Source organism: Oncorhynchus clarkii, chromosome 4 (genome assembly GCF_045791955.1).
Source record: "Oncorhynchus clarkii lewisi isolate Uvic-CL-2024 chromosome 4, UVic_Ocla_1.0, whole genome shotgun sequence".
NCBI classification, from domain to species: domain Eukaryota; kingdom Metazoa; phylum Chordata; class Actinopteri; order Salmoniformes; family Salmonidae; genus Oncorhynchus; species Oncorhynchus clarkii.
In genome coordinates this window covers 86,148,218-86,162,006 of record NC_092150.1, presented here as the reverse complement: position 1 = coordinate 86,162,006, position 13,789 = coordinate 86,148,218, and the positions used below count along the sequence as shown (strand labels likewise).

At 49.9% G+C, this 13,789-nt stretch overlaps 1 protein-coding gene across 1 annotated transcript; it reads left to right on the top strand.

Annotated features, from left to right (window-relative positions):
• Positions 1-4,352: 4,352 nt before the first annotated feature.
• Positions 4,353-13,289, top strand: LOC139408072 (uncharacterized). Its single transcript, XM_071151889.1, has 4 exons — positions 4,353-4,422; positions 6,467-6,592; positions 8,343-8,450; positions 11,266-13,289. Exons 1-4 carry the CDS (start codon positions 4,353-4,355, stop codon positions 13,287-13,289), a joined length of 2,328 nt encoding a protein of 775 aa, XP_071007990.1.
• Positions 13,290-13,789: the final 500 nt, after the last annotated feature.

Here is a 13,789-nt window from a genome sequence, read left to right as displayed (position 1 = left end):
TTCTTCCAGACTCTCCTCCAGACTTCCCTATAAGTTCTACAGTTCAGTACATCAACCATTAGACCAAGGGCTTCATTGTCTCTGTGATCATTTGGTCTGGGGAGATATACATGAAATACATATTGGGGGGCATACATTCATGTGGGAGCATCTTCATATCATTAGATAGGATGTCTTTCTTCCCCCAGACCTCCCTGAGTATTCAGTACTCAGGCTTAGTGCTACATGTTCATTCTGGCTGGAGAGATGCACACTTCAAGATGGATCACACAGTGAAATAAAGGTTGGCAGCACTGTTTCCGCTCCTTCCTTGATAGAATGTTTGTTAAAAACCTCACCTAATTAACTTGCTGTCTGTTATATTACAGTCGTTTCTAGCAGACACTCTTATCCATTCATATTTTCATACTGGCCCCCTCGTGGCAATAAAACCCACAACCCTGGTGCTACCAACTGAGACACACGGTTGTCTACAGCTGTGTGTGCACGCGCCTCTGTGTCTGTCTTCGCGTACGTGTTTGAGAGACAGAGCAAACTCTGTCGGTGTGTATGTCCAGCTGTGTGTTGAGGAAACTGAGGTTATTACGACCATATAAAAAAAAAAAACAGCGGGAGGCTGGCAGTCGACTAGACAGATGGATCCCACATTAAAGAGAAGGGCTACGTCCTAAATTGCACCCTATTTCCCATGTAGTGCACTACTTTTGATCAGGGCCCATAGAGCTCTAGTTAAAATTAGTGCACTACATAGGGAATATGATGCCATTGGGGACGCAGTCAGAGGGAAAACATCGACCATAAACACCACATCCACAGATGAAGGGGCACTTCCCATTGTTTTCCACCAGAACCTGTCACAACACAACAGCCGCAGACTGAAAACCTGGCAACCACAGTTTAGATATTTTTCTTCCTAGCTGTAACTCGGGAGAAAAAGGTGTAGACTCAGGTGCAGAGCGCGGCAGATGTTTATTAAGACAGGAATCACGCTCACAGGCAGGTAATGGTCAAACACAGGTAGGCAGTCAAAAACAAACAATACCTCACAACCATCCAAACAGAAAGAACTGAACTGAATAGGGAGCTGATGAGACCAGGTGAGAAACCAACACAGGTGAAATCAATGAACAAAAATTAAAGACAGGGCTATGTTCCAGAACAAAGAAAACCCAAAGGGAGTCTCCTGACAACCCAACGACGGAGTGGGCGGGGGAGGCGGACGCTGGTTCAGGTGGACGCTGGTTCAACGAGGTCATCTCTGGGTCAAGGATGTCTTGGTCGGGGACCCAGGACTAGTCTTCGGGCCCATAACCTTCCCAGTCCACTGGGTAGTGATGCGAACTCAGGCGTTTGGAATCAAGGATGGCTTGAATGGCGTAGGCAGGTTCCCCTCCGACGTCAAACGGTCGGGGCGCACTGCGGGTTACTAGAGGATGAAGAGGACTGTAGGTGGCCGGTTTTAACAGAGACATGGAAGGACGATGAAAGAGTGGCGTAGGTCGTCGGAGTCTGTCGGCAAAGCGTTTCTGGGTATTAGAAGCTTCCTGTAGATGCAAGTGAGCTTCTCTCCCATACCCGTTCACTACGCCGAAACCAGTCATCAACAGCTGGGACAGTACCAGGCTCCGCCTCCCAGGGAAACATGGGGGGGTTGGTAACCAAGGACACACTGAAACGGAGTAAGGCGGAGGGATGAGTGCATGAGTGAGTTCTGAGCGTATTTGGCCCAGGCCATATCCCGACTCCAGTCGTGTGGAGAGGCAGAACATTGTTGGCGGCGGTACTTCCCTATTTCTTGGTTCAGTCGTTCCGTCTGCCCATTGGTCTGGGGGTGGTACCCGGAGGAGTGACTGAGGGCGACCCCCAGTCGGTCAAAGAAGGCTCGCTTCACCTGGGGGACAAACTGGGGCCCGCAGTCAGAGACGATGTCCTCCGGAATCCCATACAGACGGAACATACACTCCGCCAATTCCATGGCGTTAGGTAGATGAGGAAGAGGAACCAGATGACAAATTTTGGAAAAACGATATACTATGACAAGGAGGGTGGTGTTACCAGATGATTCAAGAAGGTCTGTGATGAAGTCATCAGCCATGTGGGACCAGGTTCTGTGAGGGATTGGCAAAGGTTGAAGGGAGATGACGAGGGCTTTTGGTTTGGGCGCAGACTGGACAGGAGAGTACATAATATCCCTTTCGTCGGATGCCAGTGAGGACCACCAGAACCTCCGGGCTAGAAGTTTGGTGGTTCGCGCAATGTAAGCAACATGAAAATGGAAGCGTGTGAAGAGAGCCCTGCAGGCTTGTCAGGAGTTTAACCACCTGGCCCCTCTGATAAATTCTAATTGACGAAAGATATGTTGTGCGCCCTCCAACCAGTGGCGCCACTCCATGAGGGCCAGCTTGATGGCGAGGAGTTATGTTCCTCACATCTTAATTTCTCTCAGCGGGGGATAACTTCCTGGAGAAGAAGGCACAGGGATGTGATGTGGGAGGTGTTCCCACCCGCTGTGAGAGTCTGGCTCCTACTTCGGAGGCATCCACCTCCAGGGTGAAAGGAATGGTCGGATCAGGTTGGCAAAGGACAGGGGCTGAGGTGAAGAGGCATCAGGGTGGAATCAATCCATTGAAGGGTCCAGGTCTTTTTGCTGGTAAGGGCAGTAAGGGGAGCGGCCGTAGAACTGAGGTTCTGAATGAACCGGCGATAGAAGTTGGGGAACCCAATGAAACGTTGGAGTTCCTTAACAGTGGTGGGTTTGAGCCAGTTACTGACGGTGGTGATTTTGTTCTCATCCATGCTGACCCTTCCAGGTGTCAGTATGAAGCCGAGGAAGTTTACATGGAAGGCACTCTTTTCAGTCTTCACATAAAAGTTATGGTCAAGGAGCCATTGAAGAAACGTTTGCACATGCTGTATGTATTCCTTCAGGGAGCAGGAGTAATTCAGGATGTCATCAATGTAGACTATGAGAAAGTGGTTGATCATATCCTGGCAAACCTCGTTCATAAAGGATTGGAAGACAACGAGGGCGTTCGTAAGGCAGTAGGGAATGACCAGGTATTCATAGTGCCCTCGAGCGGTGATGAAGGCCGTTTTCCATTCGTCGCCTTCACGTATATGGACAAGATTATATGCTCTTCGCAGGTCGAGTTTCGTAATGATGTTGGCGCAGCCCACTTGTTCAAGGGTCCCTGGGATCAGAGGGAGAGGGAAACGGTTCTTGACCGTGATGTCATTCAGGGAAAGATAATCAATACATGGACAGAGACCACCGTCCTTTTTTCCAACGAAGAAGCTGGACGCAGCCGGGGAAGAAGGACTAATTAAACCGTTTGAGTGATTCGTCAATGTAGTTCTCCATTGCCTAATTTTCCGGGATAGATAGGGGGTAAACACGGCTCTCCGGTGGGGACACTCCAGGGAGTAAGTTAATGGAGATGGAGTCTTCTGGGCGATGTAGTGGCAGAGTGGAGGACTTGGTTTTGCTGAAGACATTGCTGTACTGAGCGTATGCAGATGGTATGGTGGGTGGTACTGCCGAGGCAGGGTCCTCTATGGTGGTGGCTCTGCAGGGTAGGCTGGTGAAGCAGGTAGAAGACCAGGACAGTAGTTCACCTTGTTGCCACGAGATGGCAGGATCATGATGACAAAGCCAGGGGTGTCCGAGGATGAGTGGCTGTTTGGGGGATGAGCGTTCCATGAGTTGAATGGTTTCGATGTGGATGACTCCAACCTGGAGGGTGACGCTCAGTGTTAGGTGCGCAATGAAGCCCATTCCCAATGGCTGCCCGTCCAGGGTGTTAATCCTTAAGGGAGGGGTGACAGGTGTCAGATCAATGTCAAGCTCTTGTACTAGCTGGTGATCGATAAATGACCTGCTGCTCCCGAATCTATCAAGCCTTCTACGTACTTGGTAACCCTCTTCACGGTTATCAATACTGGGACGGACAATTGCTTCTGGGAGATATTTAGAAAGAAGGACACGCCTACCTGCACGACAGCGGCGGGACCCTTCTCACCTCGCCGTCGGTGGGGGTGGGGGGGGGGGGGGGGCAAACAGGGCAATAGCTAAGTAGATGATCTTTCACGCCACAGTATAGTCAGAGCCCTTCTTGGATCTGCTTTTGACGTTCGATACATGGGACAGGGGCATGGGCTCTGGAAGACTCAGACGGAAGTTCCCTGTTGAGCCCTCTTCGGTAGACAGTAAGTAAAGCAGCTTTACTCCATTCACTCCCTGCAGCCATGGTGCGGAACTCGAGGGCATACTCGGCAGCTGAATTGCGTCCTTGTTGAAGTTCTATGTAACCGCAGGGAGAGTGATCAAATACCTCTTTGAAGAGGGTGTGGAAATGGGTCTCGGATCTGAGTTCTGTGCTGTTGGCAGTCCATCTGGCGGTGGCCCAATCCACGGCTTTGCCTGTGAGTAGAGACACAACAAAATCCACCCTGCTCTTGCTGGTGACGAAGTTAGTGGGGTTGTGCTCAATGTATTTGCCTCGTTGCATCAGAAATCCATGACATTTCCCAGGCGAACCATCATATCTTCCAGACATGGATATGAATGAAGGAGGGCTATGGGTTACGATACCTGGCCTCGGAGGAGTAGGGATAGGCTGGCGGAGAAGATGGCAGATTTCCTCCATACTCTCCTCTTACTCTCCTCTCGTCTTCCTTAGGCGCCGCTGTAGCTCCGCTGAATCCATTCCGTTTTTAGGTGAGGTATTCTACACACGGCATAAAAAAAATGACATCACAACGTAGCAAGTTCATTATTTTCTTATGAGTTGTCATGGTTCTTTTTTTAATCACAGCTACATGGTGTGTTTTTAGGATCGCTTTCGTACCTCGTGGTTCCACAGGCTGTTTTAGGAAACATTCTGACCGTCACACTTCAGGGAATAAGGCCTCGTATGGAAGAATACTTTTGCAAAGACAAAGTAAACGTTGTCCGTGGGTCGAAAACACAGTAGTGTTGAAGGCAGATGAATGATGGGTATTTATTCTATTTAAAACTTCTTTGTTAAACCCCCTTTAAATTAATGATGTACATCTATTGATTCTTGAAGAATATAACTTATAAATGCCTCACAAGATTAGTTCAGCTGTCGTACCCACATCAGAACCCAAAATCTAAGCTTGTTTCACACGTTTTGTTATTGTTTCAATTACGCACACACACACACGCTCTCACACGCTCGCACACACACACACACACACACACACACACACACACACACACACACACACACACACACACACACACACACACACACACACACACACAGACACACACACACACACACACACACACACACACACACACACACACACACACACACAGGTGTCCCCTGAGGCCTAGTGAACCCTGCCCCACAACGAGCCAAGCTGTATGGCACAATCATTATGTAATGGAATTAGAAACCCTGTTGTCTCAGTCTGGATTATAAACCCTGTTGTCTCAGTCTGGATTATAAATCCTGTTGTCTCAGTCTGGATTATTATAAACCCTGTTGTCTCAGTCTGGATTATAAACCCTGTTGCCTCAGTCTGCATTATAAACCCTGTTGTCTCAGTCTGGATTATAAACCCTGTTGTCTCAGTCTGGATTATAATCCCTGTTGTCTCAGTCTGGATTATAAACCCTGTTGTCTCAATCTGGATTATAAACCCTGCTTTCTCAGTCTGGATTATAAACCCTGTTGTCTCAATCTGGATTATAAACCCTGCTTTCTCAATCTGGATTATAAACCCTGTTGTCTCAGTCTGGATTATAAACCCTGTTGTCTCAATCTGGATTATAAACCCTGCTTTCTCAATCTGGATTACAAACCCTGTTGTCTCAGTCTGGATTATAAACCCCGTTGTTTCAGTCTGGATTATAAACCGTTTTTAAAAAACTGTCTGAACAAAATATAAACTCTCATCTGCATTGTGGTTTGACATTTTATAATTGTTCTGTTGAGATGAGGACTGGTAAACTGTGCTAATAATATACTTCTGTTTGTACTGTAGAAACATGCATTGAGCTCCAAAAGGTCAGATCTAATCTCTTTACGTAACAGTTCTGAATTCTAAATAAATCTACAACGAAGTTGTAGAAGTCATCAGCCATGTGGGACCAGGTTCTGTGAGGGATTGGCAAAGGTTGAAGGGAGATGACGAGGGCTTTTGGTTTGGGCGCAGACTGGACAGGAGAGTACATAATATCCCTTTCGTCGGATGCCAGTGAGGACCACCAGAACCTCCGGGCTAGAAGTTTGGTGGTTCGCGCAATGTAAGCAACATGAAAATGGAAGCGTGTGAAGAGAGCCCTGCAGGCTTGTCAGGAGTTTAACCACCTGGCCCCTCTGATAAATTCTAATTGACGAAAGATATGTTGTGCGCCCTCCAACCAGTGGCGCCACTCCATGAGGGCCAGCTTGATGGCGAGGAGTTATGTTCCTCACATCTTAATTTCTCTCAGCGGGGGATAACTTCCTGGAGAAGAAGGCACAGGGATGTGATGTGGGAGGTGTTCCCACCCGCTGTGAGAGTCTGGCTCCTACTTCGGAGGCATCCACCTCCAGGGTGAAAGGAATGGTCGGATCAGGTTGGCAAAGGACAGGGGCTGAGGTGAAGAGGCATCAGGGTGGAATCAATCCATTGAAGGGTCCAGGTCTTTTTGCTGGTAAGGGCAGTAAGGGGAGCGGCCGTAGAACTGAGGTTCTGAATGAACCGCGATAGAAGTTGGGGAACCCAATGAAACGTTGGAGTTCCTTAACAGTGGTGGGTTTGAGCCAGTTACTGACGGTGGTGATTTTGTTCTCATCCATGCTGACCCTTCCAGGTGTCAGTATGAAGCCGAGGAAGTTTACATGGAAGGCACTCTTTTCAGTCTTCACATAAAAGTTATGGTCAAGGAGCCATTGAAGAAACGTTTGCACATGCTGTATGTATTCCTTCAGGGAGCAGGAGTAATTCAGGATGTCATCAATGTAGACTATGAGAAAGTGGTTGATCATATCCTGGCAAACCTCGTTCATAAAGGATTGGAAGACAACGAGGGCGTTCGTAAGGCAGTAGGGAATGACCAGGTATTCATAGTGCCCTCGAGCGGTGATGAAGGCCGTTTTCCATTCGTCGCCTTCACGTATATGGACAAGATTATATGCTCTTCGCAGGTCGAGTTTCGTAATGATGTTGGCGCAGCCCACTTGTTCAAGGGTCCCTGGGATCAGAGGGAGAGGGAAACGGTTCTTGACCGTGATGTCATTCAGGGAAAGATAATCAATACATGGACAGAGACCACCGTCCTTTTTTCCAACGAAGAAGCTGGACGCAGCCGGGGAAGAAGGACTAATTAAACCGTTTGAGTGATTCGTCAATGTAGTTCTCCATTGCCTAATTTTCCGGGATAGATAGGGGGTAAACACGGCTCTCCGGTGGGGACACTCCAGGGAGTAAGTTAATGGAGATGGAGTCTTCTGGGCGATGTAGTGGCAGAGTGGAGGACTTGGTTTTGCTGAAGACATTGCTGTACTGAGCGTATGCAGATGGTATGGTGGGTGGTACTGCCGAGGCAGGGTCCTCTATGGTGGTGGCTCTGCAGGGTAGGCTGGTGAAGCAGGTAGAAGACCAGGACAGTAGTTCACCTTGTTGCCACGAGATGGCAGGATCATGATGACAAAGCCAGGGGTGTCCGAGGATGAGTGGCTGTTTGGGGGATGAGCGTTCCATGAGTTGAATGGTTTCGATGTGGATGACTCCAACCTGGAGGGTGACGCTCAGTGTTAGGTGCGCAATGAAGCCCATTCCCAATGGCTGCCCGTCCAGGGTGTTAATCCTTAAGGGAGGGGTGACAGGTGTCAGATCAATGTCAAGCTCTTGTACTAGCTGGTGATCGATAAATGACCTGCTGCTCCCGAATCTATCAAGCCTTCTACGTACTTGGTAACCCTCTTCACGGTTATCAATACTGGGACGGACAATTGCTTCTGGGAGATATTTAGAAAGAAGGACACGCCTACCTGCACGACAGCGGCGGGACCCTTCTCACCTCGCCGTCGGTGGGGGTGGGGGGGGGGGGCAAACAGGGCAATAGCTAAGTAGATGATCTTTCACGCCACAGTATAGTCAGAGCCCTTCTTGGATCTGCTTTTGACGTTCGATACATGGGACAGGGGCATGGCCCAACTGCATGGGCTCTGGAAGACTCAGACGGAAGTTCCCTGTTGAGCCCTCTTCGGTAGACAGTAAGTAAAGCAGCTTTACTCCATTCACTCCCTGCAGCCATGGTGCGGAACTCGAGGGCATACTCGGCAGCTGAATTGCGTCCTTGTTGAAGTTCTATGTAACCGCAGGGAGAGTGATCAAATACCTCTTTGAAGAGGGTGTGGAAATGGGTCTCGGATCTGAGTTCTGTGCTGTTGGCAGTCCATCTGGCGGTGGCCCAATCCACGGCTTTGCCTGTGAGTAGAGACACAACAAAATCCACCCTGCTCTTGCTGGTGACGAAGTTAGTGGGGTTGTGCTCAATGTATTTGCCTCGTTGCATCAGAAATCCATGACATTTCCCAGGCGAACCATCATATCTTCCAGACATGGATATGAATGAAGGAGGGCTATGGGTTACGATACCTGGCCTCGGAGGAGTAGGGATAGGCTGGCGGAGAAGATGGCAGATTTCCTCCATACTCTCCTCTTACTCTCCTCTCGTCTTCCTTAGGCGCCGCTGTAGCTCCGCTGAATCCATTCCGTTTTTAGGTGAGGTATTCTACACACGGCATAAAAAAAATGACATCACAACGTAGCAAGTTCATTATTTTCTTATGAGTTGTCATGGTTCTTTTTTTAATCAAAGCTACATGGTGTGTTTTTAGGATCGCTTTCGTACCTCGTGGTTCCACAGGCTGTTTTAGGAAACATTCTGACCGTCACACTTCAGGGAATAAGGCCTCGTATGGAAGAATACTTTTGCAAAGACAAAGTAAACGTTGTCCGTGGGTCGAAAACACAGTAGTGTTGAAGGCAGATGAATGATGGGTATTTATTCTATTTAAAACTTCTTTGTTAAACCCCCTTTAAATTAATGATGTACATCTATTGATTCTTGAAGAATATAACTTATAAATGCCTCACAAGATTAGTTCAGCTGTCGTACCCACATCAGAACCCAAAATCTAAGCTTGTTTCACACGTTTTGTTATTGTTTCAATTACGCACACACACACACGCTCTCACACGCTCGCACACACACACACACACACACACACACACACACACACACACACACACACACACACACACACACACACACACACACACACACACACACAGACACACACACACACACACACACACACACACACACACACACACACACACACACACACACACACAGGTGTCCCCTGAGGCCTAGTGAACCCTGCCCCACAACGAGCCAAGCTGTATGGCACAATCATTATGTAATGGAATTAGAAACCCTGTTGTCTCAGTCTGGATTATAAACCCTGTTGTCTCAGTCTGGATTATAAACCCTGTTGCCTCAGTCTGCATTATAAACCCTGTTGTCTCAGTCTGGATTATAAACCCTGTTGTCTCAGTCTGGATTATAATCCCTGTTGTCTCAGTCTGGATTATAAACCCTGTTGTCTCAATCTGGATTATAAACCCTGCTTTCTCAGTCTGGATTATAAACCCTGTTGTCTCAATCTGGATTATAAACCCTGCTTTCTCAATCTGGATTATAAACCCTGTTGTCTCAGTCTGGATTATAAACCTTGTTGTCTCAATCTGGATTATAAACCCTGCTTTCTCAATCTGGATTACAAACCCTGTTGTCTCAGTCTGGATTATAAACCCCGTTGTTTCAGTCTGGATTATAAACCGTTTTTAAAAAACTGTCTGAACAAAATATAAACTCTCATCTGCATTGTGGTTTGACATTTTATAATTGTTCTGTTGAGATGAGGACTGGTAAACTGTGCTAATAATATACTTCTGTTTGTACTGTAGAAACATGCATTGAGCTCCAAAAGGTCAGATCTAATCTCTTTACGTAACAGTTCTGAATTCTAAATAAATCTACAACCCCCCCAAAAATTATGAAAACCAAACACATAAAAACCCATAAAACAGCCATGTTCCATCTGTTGTACAAAGGCGTAAAGTCTGCGTCCCAATGGGAACCCTCTTCCCTGTAATGTAGTGTTTTTGACCAGGGCCCATAGGGTGTCATTACTGACACAGTGAATGTTTTCCTTATTCAACCAACACTTTTTTTCTTCTTCTCCGAATTACCTTATGTTTAGAATCTAAAATCAGCAATACGATTGGTTATATATACTTTTCCAATCCCAATCTGATTTTGTTGTGTTGCAACAGTTAAACCATGTTGATCCGTTCATTAATTCATCTCGCTGAACATTGACCCTGTCGCTAAGCGGGCTACTTCCTGATAACCAGACTGTAATCACCTTATTGAACTGTGGGTAATGAACTGAACGTTCTAAACCAGTCAAAGTCTAACCTCTCTCTGATCCTCTATTATGAGAAAACATAAGTGGTAAACAAAAGCTACGGTCCCATTCAATCCAGTCTTATTGTTGTTCTACACTAAACAAATATTTGACTTTGAATGACTTTATTCAACAAGACATATTTACTGTTAGAACAAATACGATATCCAAATTCTCTCTCTCATTGCCAAACAACAACAAAATCTTGCTCGTAAAAGACCCCAAGACAAGTTTAGTTTCAGAGTGTTGCTTGTAAAAGACCAAAAGTTTAGTTTAATAATTCTGTATATAACCATGCAGTATATAAATGATGTATATAGGTGTGTAAAACCAAGGGAGTCAGCCAACCTTGGCCCAGTGGGGGGGATGTGGTCGTATACGGTTCTATTAGCACCTTTTAAACACTTGGAACACCCTGGACCTAAGGAAGGCCCCCGCCCCCCTGTAATTGGTTAAGTGCTTTATTCCAGCCCCAGAACAGCCTGTGGTCAGTGAGGTCCTGGAGGACCAGGGTTGGCTAGGGCAGACACAGCCTCTCTCGCTCTCTCTCTCTTTCTCTCTCTCTCCCTCCCTCTCTCTTCCTCTCTTTCTCTCCCGCCCTCCCTCCCTCCCTGCATGGCTTACCAACCGAGCCAACACCTTATTACAGTGGTGGAAACTAGCTTGGTCATCCCCTCCCTCCCTCCCTCCGCCTCGCTGCTATTCTCAGCCTAGACCATAATTACAACTAGTGTGTCCAGTGTTGAGAGGGTTTTCCCCAGTCCAGCCAGGGAACCAGTCCAGTCCAGCCAGGGAACCAGTCCAGTCCAGCCAGGGAACCAGTCCAGTCCAGCCAGACAAGTCGTCCAGCCAGGGAGCCAGTCCAGTCCAGCCAGGGAACCAGTCCAGTCCAGCCAGGGAACCAGTCCAGTCCAGCCAGACAGGTCGTCCAGCCAGGGAGCCAGTCCAGTCCAGCCAGGGAACCAGTCTAGTCCACCCAGGGAACCAGTCCAGTCCAGCCAGACAGGTCGTCCAGCCAGGGAGTCTGGTCAACATGCCATCACTTATTTTTCCACCTCGCCCCAAGGTCAATCCAACCAACCACATCGCTCCCAGACGCAAACCTCCAACTACACAGCCCTCCAGACCCAGCCCTTCAGATCCAACCCTGCAGATCCAACCCTCCAGACCCAACCCTCCAGACCCAGCCCTCCAGACCCAACCCTCCAGACCCAGCCCTCCAGACCCAGCCCTCCAGACTCAGCCCTCCAGACCCAACCCTCCAGACCCAGCCCAGCCCTCCAGCCACCTCTCAACCTAGTCCTAGCCCTCCAGTCCCAGCCCTCCAGACTCAGCCCTCCAGTCCCGGCCCTCCAGCCACCTCGCCCCCAGTCCCAGCTCTCCAGTCACCTCGCCCCCAGTCCCAGCCCTCCATCCAACTCTCAACCCAGTTTCAGCCCTCCAGACCCAGCCCTCCAGACCCAGCCTTCCAGCCACCTCTCCCCCAGACCCAGCCCTCCAGACCCAGCCCTCCAGTCACCTCGCCCCCAGTCCCAGCCCTCCAGACCCAGCCCTCCAGCCACCTTGCCTCCAGTCCCAGCCCTCCAGTCCCAGCCATCCAGCCATCTCTCCCCCAGACCCAGCCCTCCAGCCACCTCTCCCCCAGTCCCAGCCCTCCAGTCACCTCGCCACCAGTCAAAGCCCTCCAGACCCAGTCCTCCAGCCACCTCGCCACCAGTCCCAGCCCTCCAGACCCAGCCCTCCAGCCACCTCGCCACCAGTGCCAGCCCTCCAGACCCAGCCTTCAAGCCACCTCTCAACCTAGTCCTAGCCCTCCAGTCCCAGCCCTCCAGACTCAACCCTCCAGTCCCGGCCCTCCAGCCACCTCGCCCCCAGTCCCAGCCCTCCAGCCACCTTCCCACCAGTCCCAGCCCTCCAGACCCAGCCTTCCAGTCACCTCGCCCCCAGTCCCAGCCCTCCATCCACCTCGCCCCCAGTCCCAGCCCTCCAGTCACCTCGCCCCCAGTCCCAGCCCTCCAGACCCAGCCCTCCAGCCACCTCGCCCCCAGTCCCAGCCCTCCAGTCACCTCGCCCCCAGTCCCAGCCCTCCAGACCCAGCCCTCCAGACTCAGCCCTCCAGACCCAACCCTCCAGACCCAGCCCAGCCCTCCAGCCACCTCTCAACCTAGTCCTAGCCCTCCAGTCCCAGCCCTCCAGACTCAACCCTCCAGTCCCAGCCCTCTAGCCACCTCTCCCCCAGTCCCAGCCCTCCAGACCCAGTCCTCCAGCCATCTCGCCACCAGTCCCAGCCATCCAGACCCAGCCCTCCAGTCACCACGCCCCCAGTCCCAGCCCTCCAGACCCAGCCTTCCAGACCCAGCCCTCCAGCCACCTCACCACCAGTCCCAGCCCTCCAGACCCAGCCTTCCAGTCACCTCGCCCCCAGTCCCAGCCCTCCATCCACCTCTCCCCCAGTCCCAGCCCTCCAGTCACCTCGCCCCCAGTCCCAGCCCCCAGTCCCAGCCCTCCAGTCACCTCACCCCCAGTCCCAGCCCTCCAGACCCAGCCCTCCAGCCACCTCGCCCCCAGTCCCAGCCCTCCAGTCCCAGCCCTCCAGCCATCTCTCCCCCAGACCCAGCCCTCCAGCCACCTCTCCCCCAGTCCCAGCCCTCCAGTCACCTCGCCACCAGTCAAAGCCCTCCAGACCCAGTCCTCCAGCCACCTCGCCACCAGTCCCAGCCCTCCAGCCACCTCGCCACCAGTGCCAGCCCTCCAGACCCAGCCTTCAAGCCACCTCTCCACCAGACCTAGCCACCCAGCCAAAGCCCCCATTAGAGCCGGCTTATTTTAGTTGTCAGACTTCTTCTACATGTTGTTTGGGGGAACTAATGTTGTCTCACTAATTTAATCAAAACACTGAGTGAGTTAGAAGGGAGTGAAATTATGACAGCAACTTATTTTTGATGCTGCTACAAAAGCACTTTAAGGTTTGTGATGGAAATTTTTTGTTGTTTTTTTTACAACATTTTAGTGTGAAACAATTGACTACACCACTCAATCTATTCCCCAACTGGGTAGGTTATTTTGTTGTGCTCCATTGGTATGTAGGCTATTTGGCATCAGTTCTTGGTGAGAGTCTGAATGCAATGTAACTCTCAGCAAAACAGCAGTTATGGGATTTTTAGGAGAACGGGTTTTTACGTAATGGCCTAATCAATCTTTTATATTGCTGGACGTTTGAAGCCACACTTTGACATGGAATGGTGACCTAATGCTAGATTTACTGTCTGACCACTGTGCTGTTAACCAGC